At 29.3% G+C, this 17703-nt stretch overlaps 1 protein-coding gene across 4 annotated transcripts in view; it reads left to right on the forward strand.

The window, feature by feature from the left end:
* LOC130674283 (endoplasmic reticulum membrane sensor NFE2L1) overlaps positions 1 to 17703 on the forward strand; it is a 76729-nt gene that overhangs the window by 31259 nt on the left and 27767 nt on the right. For 3 of the 4 annotated variants that reach the window (XM_057479574.1, XM_057479576.1, XM_057479577.1), the window contains 2 exons: positions 8073 to 8377; positions 10044 to 10241. In XM_057479574.1, coding sequence (XP_057335557.1) covers positions 8073 to 8377; positions 10044 to 10241 — 503 coding nt within the window. The remainder of the gene's footprint in view (positions 1 to 8072; positions 8378 to 10043; positions 10242 to 17703) is intronic. The other variant, XM_057479575.1, reaches the window with a different exon arrangement.

Genomic DNA, 17703 nt, shown 5'->3' on the forward strand with positions numbered 1-17703 from the left:
CTGCAAAATTTCGCGGTTTTTTTTAAGGGGGAAATTTTTGAAAATTTGTAGCTTAGTAACTACTAGAGATTAAGGAATAAAATTTTCGGTGGTTATAGAGGAAAGATTGAAGAAACTTTTGAGATTAAGAACGTCTCTAGGGTAATTAGGACCAGAGTTATGAATTTTTGAAATTTTAATTTGAAATTCGCGAATTTTCGCGGTTTCTAATTTAAAAATTTTTGAAAATTTCTTACTCCAATTCTACTGGATATTAAGAAATGAAAATTTACATGGGTATAAAGGAAGGAACAAAGAAAATTTTGAGACCTTACAGAAGTCTTTAGAGTCATTAGAACAGAAGTTATAAATTTTTGAAAATAAAATTGTAAATTCGCGAAATTTAGCGGTTTGTTTATGGGCAGTTTTTGAAAATTTGTAACTCATAAGCGATTGGAGATTAAGGATTGAAATTTTACAGATGTATAGAGGAAGGATTAAAGAAAATTTTGAGACCAAGAACAAATCTCTAGAGTAATTAGAACCAGAGTTATAAATTTTCAAAATTTAAATTTAAAAATCCGCGGATTTTCGCGGTTTTATTTTTCATTTATTCAAAATAATTTTTCATATAAAATATGTTAAAGAAAAAAAAAAACCAGTGATATAAAATGGTAACGGAAATTTGAAAATTTTACTCCAATTTCACACAAAATTTCGAAGAGAAAATTTCTTTTTTTTTCTTAATCTTAAAATTCTAAACGCGTTAAGAAGTTAATGGTCGGTAAAGTGACAACTCGTCACTTTGAATAGACACACTGATCTATATCTTTAACAAAATCCTAAATAAACATTAAAATCGGTAGTCTGGCGTCTTAACTGCTTGCACCTGACCAATATTTTTGCTCCTGCTTTAAATTCCTTCATTTTTACTCTTCAGTAACTAAATAACTCAGTAAGAGCCTCCTTAAGTATTTTTATAAAAAAATAATAATAGATAAAATTTTTATTTTGTTTATTTTTTAAATTTTTTACAACAGAATTCAGTTTCAAGTTTTTTAAATTTGTAGCTCAGAAACTAAGAGACTTAAAAGTCCGTTGTTGGGCTATAAATTTTAGTCAGTCTTCGGAGTATATTTTCAAAAAAAATTTTTTCTAAATATCTTTATTACTTTTTTTTTAAATTAATTTTTTTGGGACTGAAAAATACCGCGAAAATTTCGCGAATTTGAAATTTTAATTTAGAAAATTCATATCTCCGGCCCTAATTACCCCAGCGACTTCTTCTTGGTCTCAAAATTTTCTTTAATCCGTCCTCTGTAACCCTAAAAATTTTTGTTTCTTAATTTCTAATAGTCTCTGAAATACAAATTTTTAAAAATCTAATAATTAAAAAAACCGCGAAAATCAGCAAATTTGAAATTTAAATTTCAAAAATTCATAACTCCGGTTCTAATTACTCTAGAGACTTGTTCTTGGTCTCAAAATTTTCTTTAAACCTCCCTCTATAACCATGTAAATTTTCATTTCTTAATCAGCAGTAACCTCAGAGCTACAAATTTTCAAAAATTGAATAATTAAAAAACCGCGAAAATCGGCGAATTTGAAATTTAAATTTCAAAAATTCATAACTCCGGTTCTAATTACTCTAGAGACTTCTTCTTGGTCTCAAAATTTTCTTTGAACTTCCCTCTATAACCATGTAAATTTTCATTTCTTAATCAGCAGTAACCTCAGAGCTACAAATTTTCAAAAATTGAATAATTAAAAAACCGCGAAAAACCGCGAATTTGAAATTTAAATTTCAAAAATTCATAACTCCGGTTCTAATTACTCTAGAGACTTCTTCTTGGTCTCAAAATTTTCTTAATACTTCCCTCTATAACCATGTAAATTTTTGTTCCTTAATCTCTGGTAGTTTTTGAGAAATGAATTTTTCAAAGCCAAGTAAAAAAAAAAATTTCATCAGACTCGCGGCGGCTCCATTTTATAAAACTTAAAATTAAATTTAATGCTCGAATCGACGGTATATTGATTAATATATTTATATATATATAATATATGAGTGTGAGAAGAGAAATGATGAGGCTAGTCCCCCCAATGGGGGCTCGGGAATGTTATAAAGGCCCCCCCTTCTCTGTGAGAACATTCTGCTGCGCATTGTCAGCGGCCATCTTTAAATTCTCTAACTCGAACGCCATTGGCTGGTTAATTTTTTTTATCTTTTTTAATTTACATTTTTTTTAGTTTCATTATCCACGAGAGCCGTTCACTGTTCGTACCGATACCCAAGGGATTTTATTGTCCCTCAGTTTCAAAACTCTGTCGCGACTCCGCGGATTTTCCTCGCGATTCGATAGAAAGATTTTTCCTCGTTTTTCTTTTAAATCTAAAGTGTGATTTGAACTTTTTCTGTCATCGAGTTGTGGTTTTATAAAAAGTGATTTTTTTGTTCGAAAAATTTAAATTTTACCTTTTGGAAAAATTTTTTGTGATGGAAATTTTTATGTGAATTTTCAATGGATTAAATGCGATTGGGAGTAAACGTCAGGTGAACATTTTTTTTAAGGAAAATTTGTTGGAAAATTTTGTTTGTTATAATAGAAAATCTTTGGAAAAATTGAGTTTTCTTTTTGGAAAATTTTTAATCAAATTCAATATCTAGAGAATAATAAAATTGATCGAAAGGAAAAATTTTGAAAATTTTAGGAAAATTGATTTTTAACTCGAGAAAATTTGGAAAGTAAATGAAAACTCATTTTTCTTTATGGAAAAGTCGGAAAACACTTTTATAAATTTTTTTCACTGGAAAAACGAAAAATTTTAATTTTTATTCTTTGAGTTGCTGGGAAAAATAAGAAAATCTATGAAAAACTTAATTTTATTAAAGAAAATTGTGATATTGACGGAAAACTCATTTTCTTCGTGGAAAATTTTATAAAAGAGTGGTTCAAAAAATTTTCTGAAATGAAGAACTGGAATGCAAATTGAGTCAAATATTTTCCGTCGGAAAATTACTAAATTCAAAAGAAATTCAATTTTCCGTATGAAAATAATGAAAATTGGCTGAAAATAATTTTTTTCTCGAAAAATCATTCAAGTCACGTTGGAAAATTCAGAAAATATTTGAATAGACGCGGAAAATTATCAGAAAATACATTTTCAATGAAAAATTTTCTTTGTGAATTAGAAAATAGAATTTTCCAGACAGAAATTAGAAAATCGTCAGAAAAATCAATGGAAATCTATTTTTGATGCAAAAATTTTATATTATCTTCAAAAAATATTTTTCCACAGGAAAAAAGGAAAAGTTTCTGAAAAAAAAATTTATTTTCCTGGAAAAATGATGAAATTTTCTGAAAAAAATTATTTTCAGTTAAAATTGTGAAATCCGAAGGAAATATTTTATTTTTACGCAATAATTTTACGAAACTCATGAAAACTTTTCATTTCACTCGGAAAATTCATTAGAAAAAAATCATTTTACTGGGAAACTCGAGAAAATCTTTAAAAAAATTTATTTTTATTCGAAATATTGAAAATTTCCCGGAAAAAATTATTATTTATCAGAAAAATTGAAAAATTCATAGAAAATAATTATTTTCCGCGATATTTTCAAACAAAAAATCATGAAAATTTTCATTTCACCCGGAAAATTGTAAATTTTTAAGAAAAAAAGTTATTTTACTGGGAAAATCGAGAAAATCTTAGAAAAAATTCGTTTTTATTCGAAATATTGAAAATTTCCCGGAAAAAATTCTTATTTATCAGAAAAATTGAAAAGTTCATAGAAAATAATTATTTTCCGCGATATTTTCAAACAAAAAATCATGAAAATTTTCATTTCACCCGGAAAATTGTAAATTTTCAAGAAAAAAAGTTATTTTACTGGGAAAATCGAGAAAATCTTAGAAAAAATTCGTTTTTATTCGAAGCATTGAAAATTTTCCGAAAAAAATTCTTGTTTATCCGAAAAATTCATACAAAATAATTTATTTTCTGCTATATATTCAATTAAAAATCGTGAAAATTTTTCGTTTCACCGAAAAATTTCAAGATTTCTACAGAAAAAAATATTCTCCCTCCGTGAAACTAAAAAAGATCGAAGAAATGTATCAGGAAATATCTCTATGAAAAATCCCATTTCCACAACCGGGAAAAAATAAAAAATTATATTAAAAAAAATTCTCTTAAGTTTTTCTGCAAAATCATCTCGGCAACAAACAGACACGAGTTTCTTTAAATTTTCCGTCCCTTTTAACTCCAGCGCATATATATTTCTAAGCAATCTATACTCCTGCAATAGTAGAAAAAATGTATATAAGTATAAAATATATATACATACAGCCGCTGACAGATCATTTCTCATATTTATTTCTATTCTTTTTAATTTTATTTCAAAAGCATTTTCATCCCTAACGACCGATCATCATAATAACTACTCCATTACTTGCAAAAATTCATATATATTTATAACTATGTGTATTAATAATCCGGGTGGGTTTTAGTAAAGAATATATAATACATATATATGACAAAAAAAATAAAATAGGCCGAGAATAAATTTTCACTCCACTGTTTGCCTGTCACGAATTCTAGTGACAAATATATGTCTATATATATATAGATATATATGAGTTACTGGATTGATGTCTATTTTTGTGAGACCTTGTAAGGAAGCTAATTAATGTTCTTATAAGTTGGGGTAGTTATTTTTGGGGGAGAATTGATTTAAATTGATTTTTAGGGAGGGCGCGGGCCGACGGGATTAAGATTTTTTTGGGAAATTTTTGGAAAAAAAAATTAAAGGACTCGAGGAAGGGCGAGAGCAAATTTTAGGACAAAAAATTGGTAGTTGAGAAAAAAAAGTGAGGGTTAGAATTCGAGACCGCGGAATTGGAATTTTTTAGAAAAAGTCGCGGGAAATTTGAAATTTTTGAAAAATTTGGCGGCTGTTCTGATTGCTTCAGATACTTGTCCTTGGGCTGGGAAGTTACTTTAATCTTTGCTCTATACCTCTGAAAATTTTTATCTTTTAATCTCTAGTTGCATGAGAGCTGAAGATTTTAAAAGATTTCAAAATAAAAACCGCGAAAATCCGCGAATTTCGTGATTTAAGATTCAAAACTTCATAACCGGCTCCAATTACTCTAGAGTCTGCTTCTTGGTCTCAAAAGTGTCTTTAGTCCTTCCTCTATATACCTGAAAATTTTTGTTCCTTAATCTGGAGTAACTTCTAAGTTACAAGTTTTTAAAAACCGCCCGATAAAAAACCGCGAAATTTAGCGAATTTACAATTTAAATTTCAAAAATTCATAACTCTGGTTCTTATTACCTTAGAATCTTGATCTTGGTCTCAAAATTTCCTACGATCCTTCCTCTCTGACCGTGTAAATTTTCATTTCTTAATATCCAGTGGCCTCAGAGCTACAAATTTTCACAAACTCTCCCAATAGAAACCGCGAAATTCCGCGAATTTTGAATTATAAATTTCATAAATTTAGAACTCCGGCCCAAATTACCCTAGAGACTTCGTCTTGGTCTCAAAAGTTTCTTTACTCCGTCCTCTATAACCTCCTCAATTTTCATTCCTTAAACTCCAGTAGATTTTCAGCTCCAAATTTTTGAAAATCGCTCCAAAGAAAAACTACGAAATTTTGCAAACTTACAATTCAAATTTCAAAAATTCATAACTCTGGTCCTAATTACCCCAGAGTCTTCTTCTTGGTCTCAAAAGTTTCTTCAATCCCTCCTCTATAACCCTGTAAATTTTCATTTCTTAATCCCCAGTCATTCCAACCCAACAAATTTTTAAAACTTAAAAACTAAAAACCGCGAATTCAAAATTTCGACTTTAAAAATTCATAACTTCCGTTCTAATTACCCTAGAACCTTCTTCTTGGTCTCAAAATTTTCGTTAAACCTTTCTCTATAACCTCCGAAAATTTCATTCCTTAATCTCCAGTAGTTACTAAGCTACAAATTTTCAAAAATTTCTCCCTTAAAAAAAACCGCGAAATTTTGCGCTTTTAGAATTTAAATTTCAAAAATTCATAACTCCGGTTTGAATTATCCCAGAGACTTCTTCTTGGTCTCAAAAGTTTCTTCAATCTGTCTTCTATAACCTCCGAAAATTTAATTTCTTAATCTCCAGTAGTTACTAAGCTACAAATTTTCAAAAATTTCTCCCTTAAAAAAAACCGCGAGAATCCGCGAAATTGAAATTTAAATTTCAAAAATTCATAACTTCGGTTTTAATTACTCTAGAACCTTCTTCGTGGTCTCAAAATTTTCTCCAAAACTTCCTCTATACCCCTCTAAATTTTCACTCCTCAATCTCGCGTCATTTACGAAATAAAAATTCGCAGTCAACCATAAAAAATAAAAGTAAATAAAAATTACTAAATAAAGTCTTCAAACTCGATACATAAATAGTGACGTGAAAGAGGGTGTTGTCAGCCATTATCGTGAGTTAAAGTAACGAATTTTAAGCAGACAATGGCCGCTACTCGTTAATGTAATAGGCATCGAAAAAGGTGCGACCTTCTTCTGGTAACCACTCAAAGTCAAACCGCCTTGAGAATAAAAATATTAAAAAAAAAAAAAAAAAAAAAAAAAAAACCACCTTTATTATTATTTTTTTTTTTATCCTTTTATGCTTCATCGACGATCATCTCTTACATATATATATATATATATATATATATATATATACATAAATATTCTTAGGCTTTTAACCATCTCCAGAACTCGTCACGCAGGTGAATTATTTTTACCTGCACCGATGCCCTTTTTCTCGAGTTATGAAGCTAAGAATATTTTAACGTTCATTATTGTGTATATATAACTATTTTATATATTTTTTTATTTATATATTTATATAGTGTAGGCTAGCTCTAAAATATAAGACGTTAATTCTAAAATTTTGAATTTCGCGGTTTTTTAATTTTTAAACTTTGGAAAATTTGTAGCTCTGAGGTTAATAGAGAATAAGGAATGAAAATTTAGAGGTGTATAGAGGAAGGATTAGAGAAAATTTTGAGACCAAGAAGAAGTCCCTGGGGTAATTAGGGCCGGAGTTATGAATTTTTGAAATTTGAATCAAATATTCGCGGTTTTTTATTTTATGAATTTTTAAAAATTTGTAGCTCTGAGGGTATTGGAGATTAAGAAATGAAAATTTACAGGGTTATAGAGGAAGGATCAAAGAAAATTTTGAGACCTCAAAAAAGTCTCTACGGTAATTAGGACCAGAGTTATGAATTTTTGAAATTTAAATTTGAAATCCGCGGATTTTCGCGGTTTCTTATTTTTTACTTTTTATAAATTTCTAGCTCTGAGGCTATTGGAGATTAAGAAACGAAAATTTAGAGGTATATAGAGTCAGGATCAAAGAAAATTTTGAGACCTCAAAAAAGTCTCTTCGGTAATTAGGACCAGAGTTATAAATTTTTGAAATTTAAATTTTAAATCCGCGGATTTTCGCGGTTTCTTATGTTTCAATTTTTGAAAATTTCTAGCTCTGAGACATCGGAGATTAAGGGCTCAAATTTTCCAGGGATATAGAGGAATGATTACAGAAAATTTTCAGCCCTCAAAGAAGTCTCTAGTGCAATTAGAACCGTAGATATGAATTTTTGAAACTCTGATCAAAAATGAAATAATAAATCCACGTAATTTATTTTTAAAAAATAAAATAAAATATCCAGCGATCAAGGGTAGGAGATCGAGAGCCAGGATTGGTGATAGGGCGGAGTCACCGAGGGGTTCAGTAGCCAAGCAGGTGTATCCCACATCCCCTTTTGTAAATTGGTTCCATTTTTTATCCTCTTTCTCATCCCCACCCTCGACTTTCTTCGAATCCGGTCCTCGCCGCTCGCGAGTCAGTCCTCGAGTGACGATCTTTGACGTCAAACCTAATTTCGCACCGTCATTATTCGTTATTACGCGTAATTAGATCGTGAGTGTTTTAATTTTAAGAAAAAAAAAAAAACTTACCCGCGAGTTTTAAATTTTAAAAAAAATTTTGTGAAAATGCGATGAGAAGAGATGAAGTAACAAGTGGTGAATTTTGTGGTTGGTTTTAATTACAGGTGAATATATATTAGAAAGTCCAATTAGCGGAACTAGTGCCAGTGAAAGTACGTCGACTAGATTGGAAGCTGGAGTCCAAGTCGGGGCATTAAATGACCCGGAAATCGGACTTACTAGTGAGGATTCATTGGGACTGAGCAATAATTTTGGGCTAGAAGATGACTTTCCGTCGGAACTGTTGAGCGATAGTTTGCTCGCTGGCTCTGGTGTTGAGGGACTTCTTTGTAACGACTCGCTGGGACTTCCCGACGGGTTCAATCTTGAAGAAGCTCTACAGCTTGTGGGGCTCAATGAACAACCAGAGGTAAAAAAACATTTTTTGTTTCAGACTACTGTTGACTTCAAAATTTTTATCAACTTTTTGCAATGAAATCATTTGAATTTGAATTAGAAAAATGTTTAGTGAAATTCGAAAAAAAAAATTTTGAGTCAACTGTTGACTTGAAAATTTTGTCAACTTTTTGTAAAAAAATCATTTGAATTTGAATTAGAAAAAATTTTAGTAAAATTTGAAAGAAAACAAATTTTGAGTCAACTGTTGACTTAGAAATTTTGTCAACTTTTTGTAAAAAAATCATTTGAATTTGAATTAGAATAAATTTTAGTAAAATTCGGAAGATAACAAATTTTGAGTCAACTGTTGACTTAGAAATTTTGTCAACTTTTTGTAAAAAAATCATTTTAATTTGAATCAGAAAAAATTTTAGTGAAATTTAAGAAAAAATTTTTTTGAGTCAACTGTTGACTCAAAAATTTTTGTCAACTGCATTGTTAATATTTTACATAAATCGTTGACTTGAGAATCAAAAAAGAAAATTTTATTTGACATTTGAATCAGAAAAAAATTTTAAGTCAACTGTTGAGTTAAAATTTTTAGTCAACATTTTCTCAAAAAAGTGTTTAGAAGTTGAATTAGAAAAAAAAATTTTGTCAAATTTGAAAATTTAATTTTTTAGTCAACTGTTGGCTTGAAATATATCTTATTAACTTCTGTTGACTCGCAATATAAATTTTAAATTGTCAACTCGAAGTGTTGACTTCGGATTCATATGTTGAGGTCCATTTTTTATCAACTCTGTTCTCTCATAATCAACATCAACATTTAAAAAATTATAAACTGAGTCAACACCAGCATTAACATAATAAATTTCATAATCAACTTAGTAAATATTTTAGAAGTAAAAAAAAATCAATCAACTTTAAGTCAACTAGTCAACTATTCCTTAAAATAAATGCTAGTCAACATCTCAACAAGTCAACTTCTGAGTCAACAAGTCACCCTTTCCTTAAAAACATTTCTAGTCAAATCCTGAATAATAAATAAAAATAAAAATTCACTAAAATAAGAAATTAACATAAAAAATCAACTTGTAAGTCAACAAGTCAACTCTTTCTTAAAAAAATTTCTAGTCAAATCCTAAATTATAAATGAAAATGAAAATTCCTTAAAATAAATAATTAAAGACAACCCTCAACTTGTGAGTCAACACTCAACTTGTGAGTCAACACTCAACTTGTGAGTCAATGAGTCAACTTTTGAGTCAACAAGTCAACTCTTCCCTTAGAAAAATTTCTAGTTAAATATTAAATTATCGATAAAAATAAAAATTCCTAAAAATAAAAAATTAAAATCAACACTCAGGTTAAGTCAACACTCAACTTTTGAGTCAACAAGTCTTTCTGAGTCAACAAGTCAACTTTTTTCTTAAAAAATTTCTAGTCAAATCCTAAATTACAAATGAAAATAAAAATTCCTTACAATAAAAAACTAAAGTCAACACTCAACTTGTGAGTCAACGAGTCAACTTTTGAGTCAACAAGTCAACTCTTCCCTTAGAAAAATTTCTAGTTAAATCTTAAATTATCAATAAAAATAAAAATTCCTTAAAATTAAAAATTAAAGTCAACACTCAACTTTTGAGTCAACAAGTCAACATTTAACTCACCGTCAACTTCCTTAAACTCAACAGGAAAAAGAATTAAAAAAACGTGACCGTGTAGGACCGAGATTGCGCAAACAAGACGAGCCATCTTCATCAACATCAACATCAGTCTCAACTTTAAACTCAACCTTAACCTCAACATCTTTAATCGAAGACGAAATTGACGACATGATTCACACACCCCAGTATCATTCCCACCCACATTCGCACCATCGTCACTATCAGGTAATTTCTTATCAACTTTATCAACATTTTTATTTTCAAATTCTTCCCCCGTTTAATTCGTTCCCGCCATTTTAAATAAAAGCGCGGGATTTTTAAATTTTTTAAATACAGAGGCGGTAATTTACGATTTACTTTTACGAGTAATAAAATAGTTTTTTTTAATTTATAACTTTTGCAAGTGGGAGGTTGGGTTATATAATGTATGATATATATATCATATATATATGTAATGTTTCATGGGAAACTAATAATTAGCAGTCGTAAGAGAAATTAATGTCTGGCTCAGAATGTTAAGATTTTTATTTTGTGGCGGCAATTAAAAATTTTTTTTTTGAGTAAAGGGATAGAGGGATGATTAATGAGTAATTAGAGAACTTAAGTAGGGAGTAATTAAAAAAATAAAATTCATTTTGCATTTGAAATTGGGGAAATATTTGAATTTTTAGAGGAATTCGTAGAATTTTGAGAGAAAGAATTCAATTTCGAGAAAAGATAAATTTTTTTTTTAATAACTGAGGTGTGGGTTTTGTAGCTAGTGAAATTCCCTACAAAATGACCTATAACTTTTTACAATTAACTCATGGGAAAGTGACGAAAAAAATTCCCAAAGATAAAAAAATCCATGGAAAAATTTCTTCTGAAAACTTTTAATTTTCTTCTGAACTTCAATCGAACTTTTGACCCTCAAATAATTTTTTTTCCCAAAAATCTTTGAAACAAATCTTGTAGCTTATGAAATTCCCTACAAAATGACCTATAACTTTTTACAATTAACTCATGGGAAAGTGACGGAAAAAATTCCCAAAGATAAAAGAATCTACGGAAGAATTTCTTCTGCAAATTTTTAATTTTTTTCTGAACTTCAATCGAACTTTTGACCCTCAAATAATTTTTTTTCCCAAAAATCTTTGAAACAAATCTTGTAGCTTATGAAATTCCCTACAAAATGACCTATAACTTTTTACAATTAACTCATGGGAAAGTGACGGAAAAAATTCCCAAAGATAAAAAAATCCATCGAAGAATTTCTCCTCCAAACTTTTAATTTTCTCCTGACGTTTAATCAAACTTTAGACCCTCAAATAATTTTTTTTCCGAAAAATCTTTGAAACAAATCTTGTAGCTTATGAAATTCCCTACAAAATGACCTACTACATTTTCAAATTTCTTCGAAGAAAACTTCGCAAAAATGCTTATGTACAGAAATAGATAAAAAAATAAAATTTCTGATTTTCCATTAAAAAAAAAAAATAAAAAAAAATGTCAACAAGTTCAATGTCACTCAACAAAACCATAAACACAATAATAATTACAATAAATAAATTAATTAATAACAACTTTCAAAAAAAATTCATAAGAAAAAAAAAAAAAATTGCGTAATTTTCAATGTCAATAAAAATAATAATAAACATCTGTAATAATTAATAATCAATCATTAAACGTAATAATTATCATTTATAAATAATAACAAATTATATTTAAATCCCGCGACATTTCGCGACTTCGCGGTTCCGCGGGTTCGCGGTTTTTTTTTTTCTCTTTATTTTATTTTATTGAGACGTTTTTTTTTTTGTACTGAGACATGCATGAGTGTAATAACTGATAGTTGATAATGATGGAAAACATGGTATATATATTTATATATATATTTATATGAGGAAAGACAAGAGGCCAAGGTGATAAATAAAACCTTGACGTTTTTATATTTTATAACTCGTTAATCCGACGGTAGTTTAATAGTACCATTTTTTTTTTAGTTCGTGATGTTACTGAGGAATTTAATGATAATTATTTTTATTGATTAAAGTGATGATTATTTAATGAAATTATTTTTAATGTGGAAATTGGGAGAAAAAAATTTTTTTTGAATCGATTTCTGTCTATATAATCATTTTTCAGGAGTTTCCTTTGAGGAAATTTGAAAAGATAGGAGGTCATTTTGTAGGGAATTTCATAAGCTACAAGATTTGTTTCAAAGATTTTTTGAAAAAAAAATTATTTGAGGGTCAAAAGTTCGATTAAAGGTCAGGAGAAAATTAAAAGTTTGGAGGAGAAATTCTTCGAAGGATTTTTTTATCTTTGGGAATTTTTGCCGACACTTTCCCATGAGTTAATTGTAAAAAGTTATAGGTCATTTTGTAGGGAATTTCATAAGCTACAAGATTTATTTGAATGATTTTTTGGAAAAATAATTATTTGAAGGTCAAAAATGGGATCAAAGCTCGAAATGAGAGAGTGAAATTTTTGGAAGATAATTTATGGGGATTTGTTATGGTTAGGAATTTTTTTGGAGGGAGGACATTTCGGAGTATGGTATAGGAAATTTGTGAGGAATTTATCGAGCTAGTCCATGAGACGGTTTTTTGGAAAAAAAATTGGATTTTGGGAAAAGAAAAATTAAGAGGATTTTTTTCGGATGTAATTTTATCTATGGAAGGGATTTTGAGGAGTTTGGAGAAAGGGAATTTAATTTCATTGTAGGTCATTTTGTGGGGAATTTAATGAGCTACAAGATTTGTTTGAACGATTTTTAGAAAAAAAAATTATTTGAAGGTCATAAGTTCGATTGAAGTTCAGAAGAAAATTAAAAATTCGGAAAAAAATCGTCAAAGGAAAAAAATAAAATAAATTTGAATAAAAAATAATAATAATACGGATAATAATAAACCGTTAGAGTGTCAACACATGTCAAAACATTTCTAAAAATTAAAAAAACACAGGGATAATTTAACGGGCGATAAACAGCAGCCGAAAAATAATAAAATTTCAAAATAATTATTTTTTTCGACACTTTTGTGCCTTCTCGAGCCTGAAATAAATTCCACGCATGAGATCATACGTATGTCTCATTAAAATACGTTACCGTGACAGCTGATAGTCCTCTAAGTACTCAATTACTCGACTACTAAATTTTTTTTTTTTTCTAACTTCAAAATTCGCTTCACATCAAAACCGACGCCAATTTTTATCTTTCATCGCTCATAACTCCGTAAATAATCACAATAGAGGAAAATTTCCTAATTGTTTTTCACCAGAATTTTTCCGCTCTACAAAAAAGTAATCAATAAAAATTTCCCTAAACTCAATATTTACAAAGTTACAGCCACTTTTCCAAAACTCTAGTTCAAATTTCCCATGATTGTCATCTTAGAATTTTTTTTCTCTTAAATTACTCATATCTTTGTAAATAATGATAATAAAAAAAAACGTCATTCAAATTTTTGATCAGAAATTTTCCGCTCTACAAAAAAGTAATCAATGAAAATTTCCCAAATTTTCATATTTACAAAGTTACAGGCGTTTTAAATAAAAATTGAGGAAACTTTTACTTTTATACTGAAAATAAATTCATTTTATTTAAATAAATACAATTATTGTTATTAGTTAAGTAATTAAAGGGGTAATTGAGGTACTTAAGGGTACACAGATGTAGGATTAATAATAATAACATTAGTGTAAGCTGAGAGACCAATTGGAAGTTAAGAAACCCCTTCTCTTTACGCAGGTAAGAAAAATCTACTGTTACTCAGTCTCTGTACATTCAATGCATTCACTTACGTCAGTTCGCTCTCAGGAGTCTCTAGACACGTTTTCTGTAGTCACGTTAACTCGAATTTAAAAAAAAAAAAAAGAATTTTCCGGAAAATTTTTTGGAAAATTGGGCCGGAAAATTTCTCGATTTTTTTTAGTGCTTGTGAAAATTTCGGGTAGTGATAGATAATTTTTTTAGTGATAGTGAAAAATTGGAAAAGTGGAAAATTTATTTTTGCAACAGGAAAATTCAATGGGAAAATAGAACTTATGAGCCACGTGGACGTGGAATGTTGGAGTTTTCTAGTAGACGAGGGATTAATTCAGGTAAAGAAAATTTTCTTTGGGAAATGGAAAATGGGCGAAGAAAATTTTATGGGAAACACATTGGGAATGAAAGTTGTGGAGGAAGAGGAAAATTTGTAAGGTTATGGTTGGCAAGTTAGGAAACTGTGGAAAGTGGAAAGTGTTTAATTTTTTTGGAAAATAGGGTTGAGTAGATTAGGAAATTTTGAAAGAAAATAGAAAATGTGAAAGTGAATTTTGGCTGAGGAAAAGGAAAAGAAAATTTGGAGAAATGAAATTTTTAGTTTTTAAGGTTTGATTAAAATTTACGGGTCAGATAAATTATTGAAAAATAAACCGATAGGTGGATCTGGTAGCTCATGGAATTCCGCGTAAAATGACCTATGATTTGATTAAGTTTTCTTGAGGGAAACTCGGTGGAAAAGCTTACGATAGAATGATTTTTAAAAATTTTTAATGGTTTTTTTGGCATTAAATTAAAATTTTCATGATAAAAAAATTTTTTTAATACAAACTATTCGACGGATCTTGTAGCGTATTAAATTCCCTACAAAATGACCTACAATTTAATTAAATTCCCTCACGAGAACTTTCACAAAGAAATTTCTAACCATAAAAAATTACTCCCTAAAATTTACTCCAAAAATTCCAATCTAACAATTCGAGCTTTAATCCCATTTTTGACCTTCAAATAATAATTTTTTCAAAAAATCATTCAAATAAATCTTGTAGCTCATTAAATCCCCCACAAAATGACCTACAATGAAATTAAATTCCCTTCCTCCAAACTCCATAAAATTCCTTGTATAGATAAAATTCCATCCGAAAAAAATCCTCTTAATTTTTCTTTTCCCAAAATTCAATTTTTTTTCCAAAAAACCAACTCATGGACCAGCTCACTAAATTCCTCACAAAATTTCCTATACCATCCTCCGAAATTTCCTCCCTCTAAAAAAATTCCTAACCATAAAAAATCACCATAAATTATCTTCCCAAAATTTCACTCTCTCATTTCGAGTTTTAATCCCATTTTTGACCTTCAAATAATTATTTTTCCAAAAAATCATTCAAATAAATCTTGTAGCTTATGAAATTCCCTACAAAATGACCTATAACTTTTTACATTTACCTCATGGGAAAGTGTCGAAAAAAATTCCCAAAGATAAAAAAATCCATCGGAGAATTTCTCCTCCAAACTTTTAGTTTTTTCCTGACCTTTAATCAAACTTTTGACTCTCAAATAATTTTTTTTCCAAAAAATCTTTGAAACAAATCTTGTAGCCTATAAAATTCCCTACAAAATGACCTATAACTTTTTACAATTAACTCATGGGAAAGTGACGGAAAAAAATCTCAAAGATAAAAAAATCCTTTGAAGAATTTCTCCTCCAAACTTTTAATTTTCTCCTGACCTTTAATCGAACTTTTGACCCTCAAATAATTTTTTTTTCCAAAAATCTTTGAAACAAATCTTGTAGCTTATGAAATTCCCTACAAAATGACCTATAACTTTATACAATTAACTCATGGGAAAGTGGCGAAAAAAATTCCCAAAGATAAAAAAATCCATCGGAGAATTTCTCCTCCAAACTTTTAATTTTCTCCTGACCTTTAATCGAACTTTTGACCCTCAAATAATTTTTTTTCCCAAAAATCTTTGAAACAAATCTTGTAGCTTACAAAATTCCCCACAAAACGACCTACAAGTAAATTAAATTCCCTCCCTCCATCTCCTCAAAATCCCTCATATAAATAAAAATTCTCCCAAAAATCTCCATTTTTCTCAAAATAAATTCCAAATTTCCCTTTAACCCAAGAATTTTTCCAAAAATTCCACGAACATTCTCCACAAAACGACCTACTTAACCCATTAAACATTTTTTTAAAAATAGCGTAACCTCCTAATGCGAAAATAATTGACAGCAAACATGTCAATTATATTTTTTCTTGCTCTCAATGAAAAATAATATCAGCAATTAAGTGAATAAAAATACTAGCAGAATATAATATAGTAATAATATAATTAAAATATAAGTGGAGTATATTAATATATAATATATATAAGCAGTAATTAAAGGTGAGTAAGGTCAGTGTTAATACGACAGTAGCGTGAGAGAGGAGTTACCAAAAAATGACATGTTTTACATTCCCATTAATGGCCGCCATCTTGTTGCGTAACGTGACGTAATGGCCGTCAGTCCGTCACAATAACACTCGATGGGACGACGGTTTAATTTAGAATTTTTAAAAAAATTGCCATGAGTCGGGAGATGTTTAGTCTGGGATTTTAAGGACGAGGTTAAGAAATATATGAAATGTTTTGTAAAAATAATATATTAATTTAATTCAGTCATTAAATGTGTCGCTGTGATATTATTATATATGTCCTCGGAGTTATTAAACCTAATGACATATCTTGTAGCTCGAGTCGCGAGTCGCGAGATAGAAGACGCGAGGAGGATTAACGGATAATTATTTGCACGATAACTATTTTATATTTTTTAGTTTAATTTTATTGTTCTAGTTCCATTTTGTCGGTAAAAAAGATTGAGGGGGGGGGGGGGCAATAAATCGAGGGGAGGAAATTTGTGAAAATTGAGAAGGATTTTTTTGGATGCGGGAGTTAGCGGGCAATTAAAAATTTGGGATTTTTTTTAGGAACGATTTAATTGAGAAAAAAAAAAAGGAAAAAATGCACGTGTAGGAAATGAAAAAATCTACAGGTGGAATTTTTGGAAATATTTATTTTTTTTTTATTTGAGTTTTGAAAAGAATCCAAAAGTTAGACGGCTAATTTTTGTGTAGGGATTTTTTGGGAAATTTTTGTGAGTAGTTTGGAAAGGGGGGGGGGTAAGATGGTAATTTTAGAGGGAAATTTGTACGCGAGGTCCATAAAATTGTTTTTGGAAAATTGGTTTTGAGAAAATGGAGATTTTTGGAAGAATTTCTGTCTATATGAGGGGTTTTGAGGAGATGGAGGGAGGGAATTTACTTTACTTGTGGGTCATTTTGTAGGGAATTTTGTAAGCTACAAGATTTGTTTTAAAGATTTTTGGAAAAAAAAATTATTTGAGGGTCAAAAGTTCGATTAAAGGTCAGGAGAAAATTAAAAGTTTGGAGGAGAAATTCTTCGATGGATTTTTTTATCTTTGAGAATTTTTTCCGTCACTTTCCCATGAGTTAATATGGATAAAGTTATAGTACATTTTGTAGGGAATTTCATAAGCTACAAGATTTATTTGAATGATTTTTTGGAAAAATAATTATTTGAAGGTCAAAAATGGGATTAAAGCTCGAAATGAGAGAGTGAAATTTTTGGAAGATAATTTATGGTGATTTTTTATGGTTAGGAATTTTTTTTGGGGGGAGGAAATTTCGGAGTATGGTATAGGAAATTTTGTGAGGAATTTAGTGAGCTGGTCCATGAGTTGGTTTTTTGGAAAAAAAATTGAATTTTGAGAAAAGAAAAATTAAGAGGATTTTTTTCGGATGTAATTTTATCTATAGAAGGGATTTTGAGGAGTTTGGAGGGAGGGAATTTAATTTCATTGTAGGTCATTTTGTGGGGAATTTAATGAGCTACAAGATTTATTTGAATGATTTTTCGAAAAAATTATTATTTGAA

The sequence above is a fragment of the Microplitis mediator genome, chromosome 9 (assembly GCF_029852145.1).
Source record: "Microplitis mediator isolate UGA2020A chromosome 9, iyMicMedi2.1, whole genome shotgun sequence".
Taxonomy (NCBI): domain Eukaryota; kingdom Metazoa; phylum Arthropoda; class Insecta; order Hymenoptera; family Braconidae; genus Microplitis; species Microplitis mediator.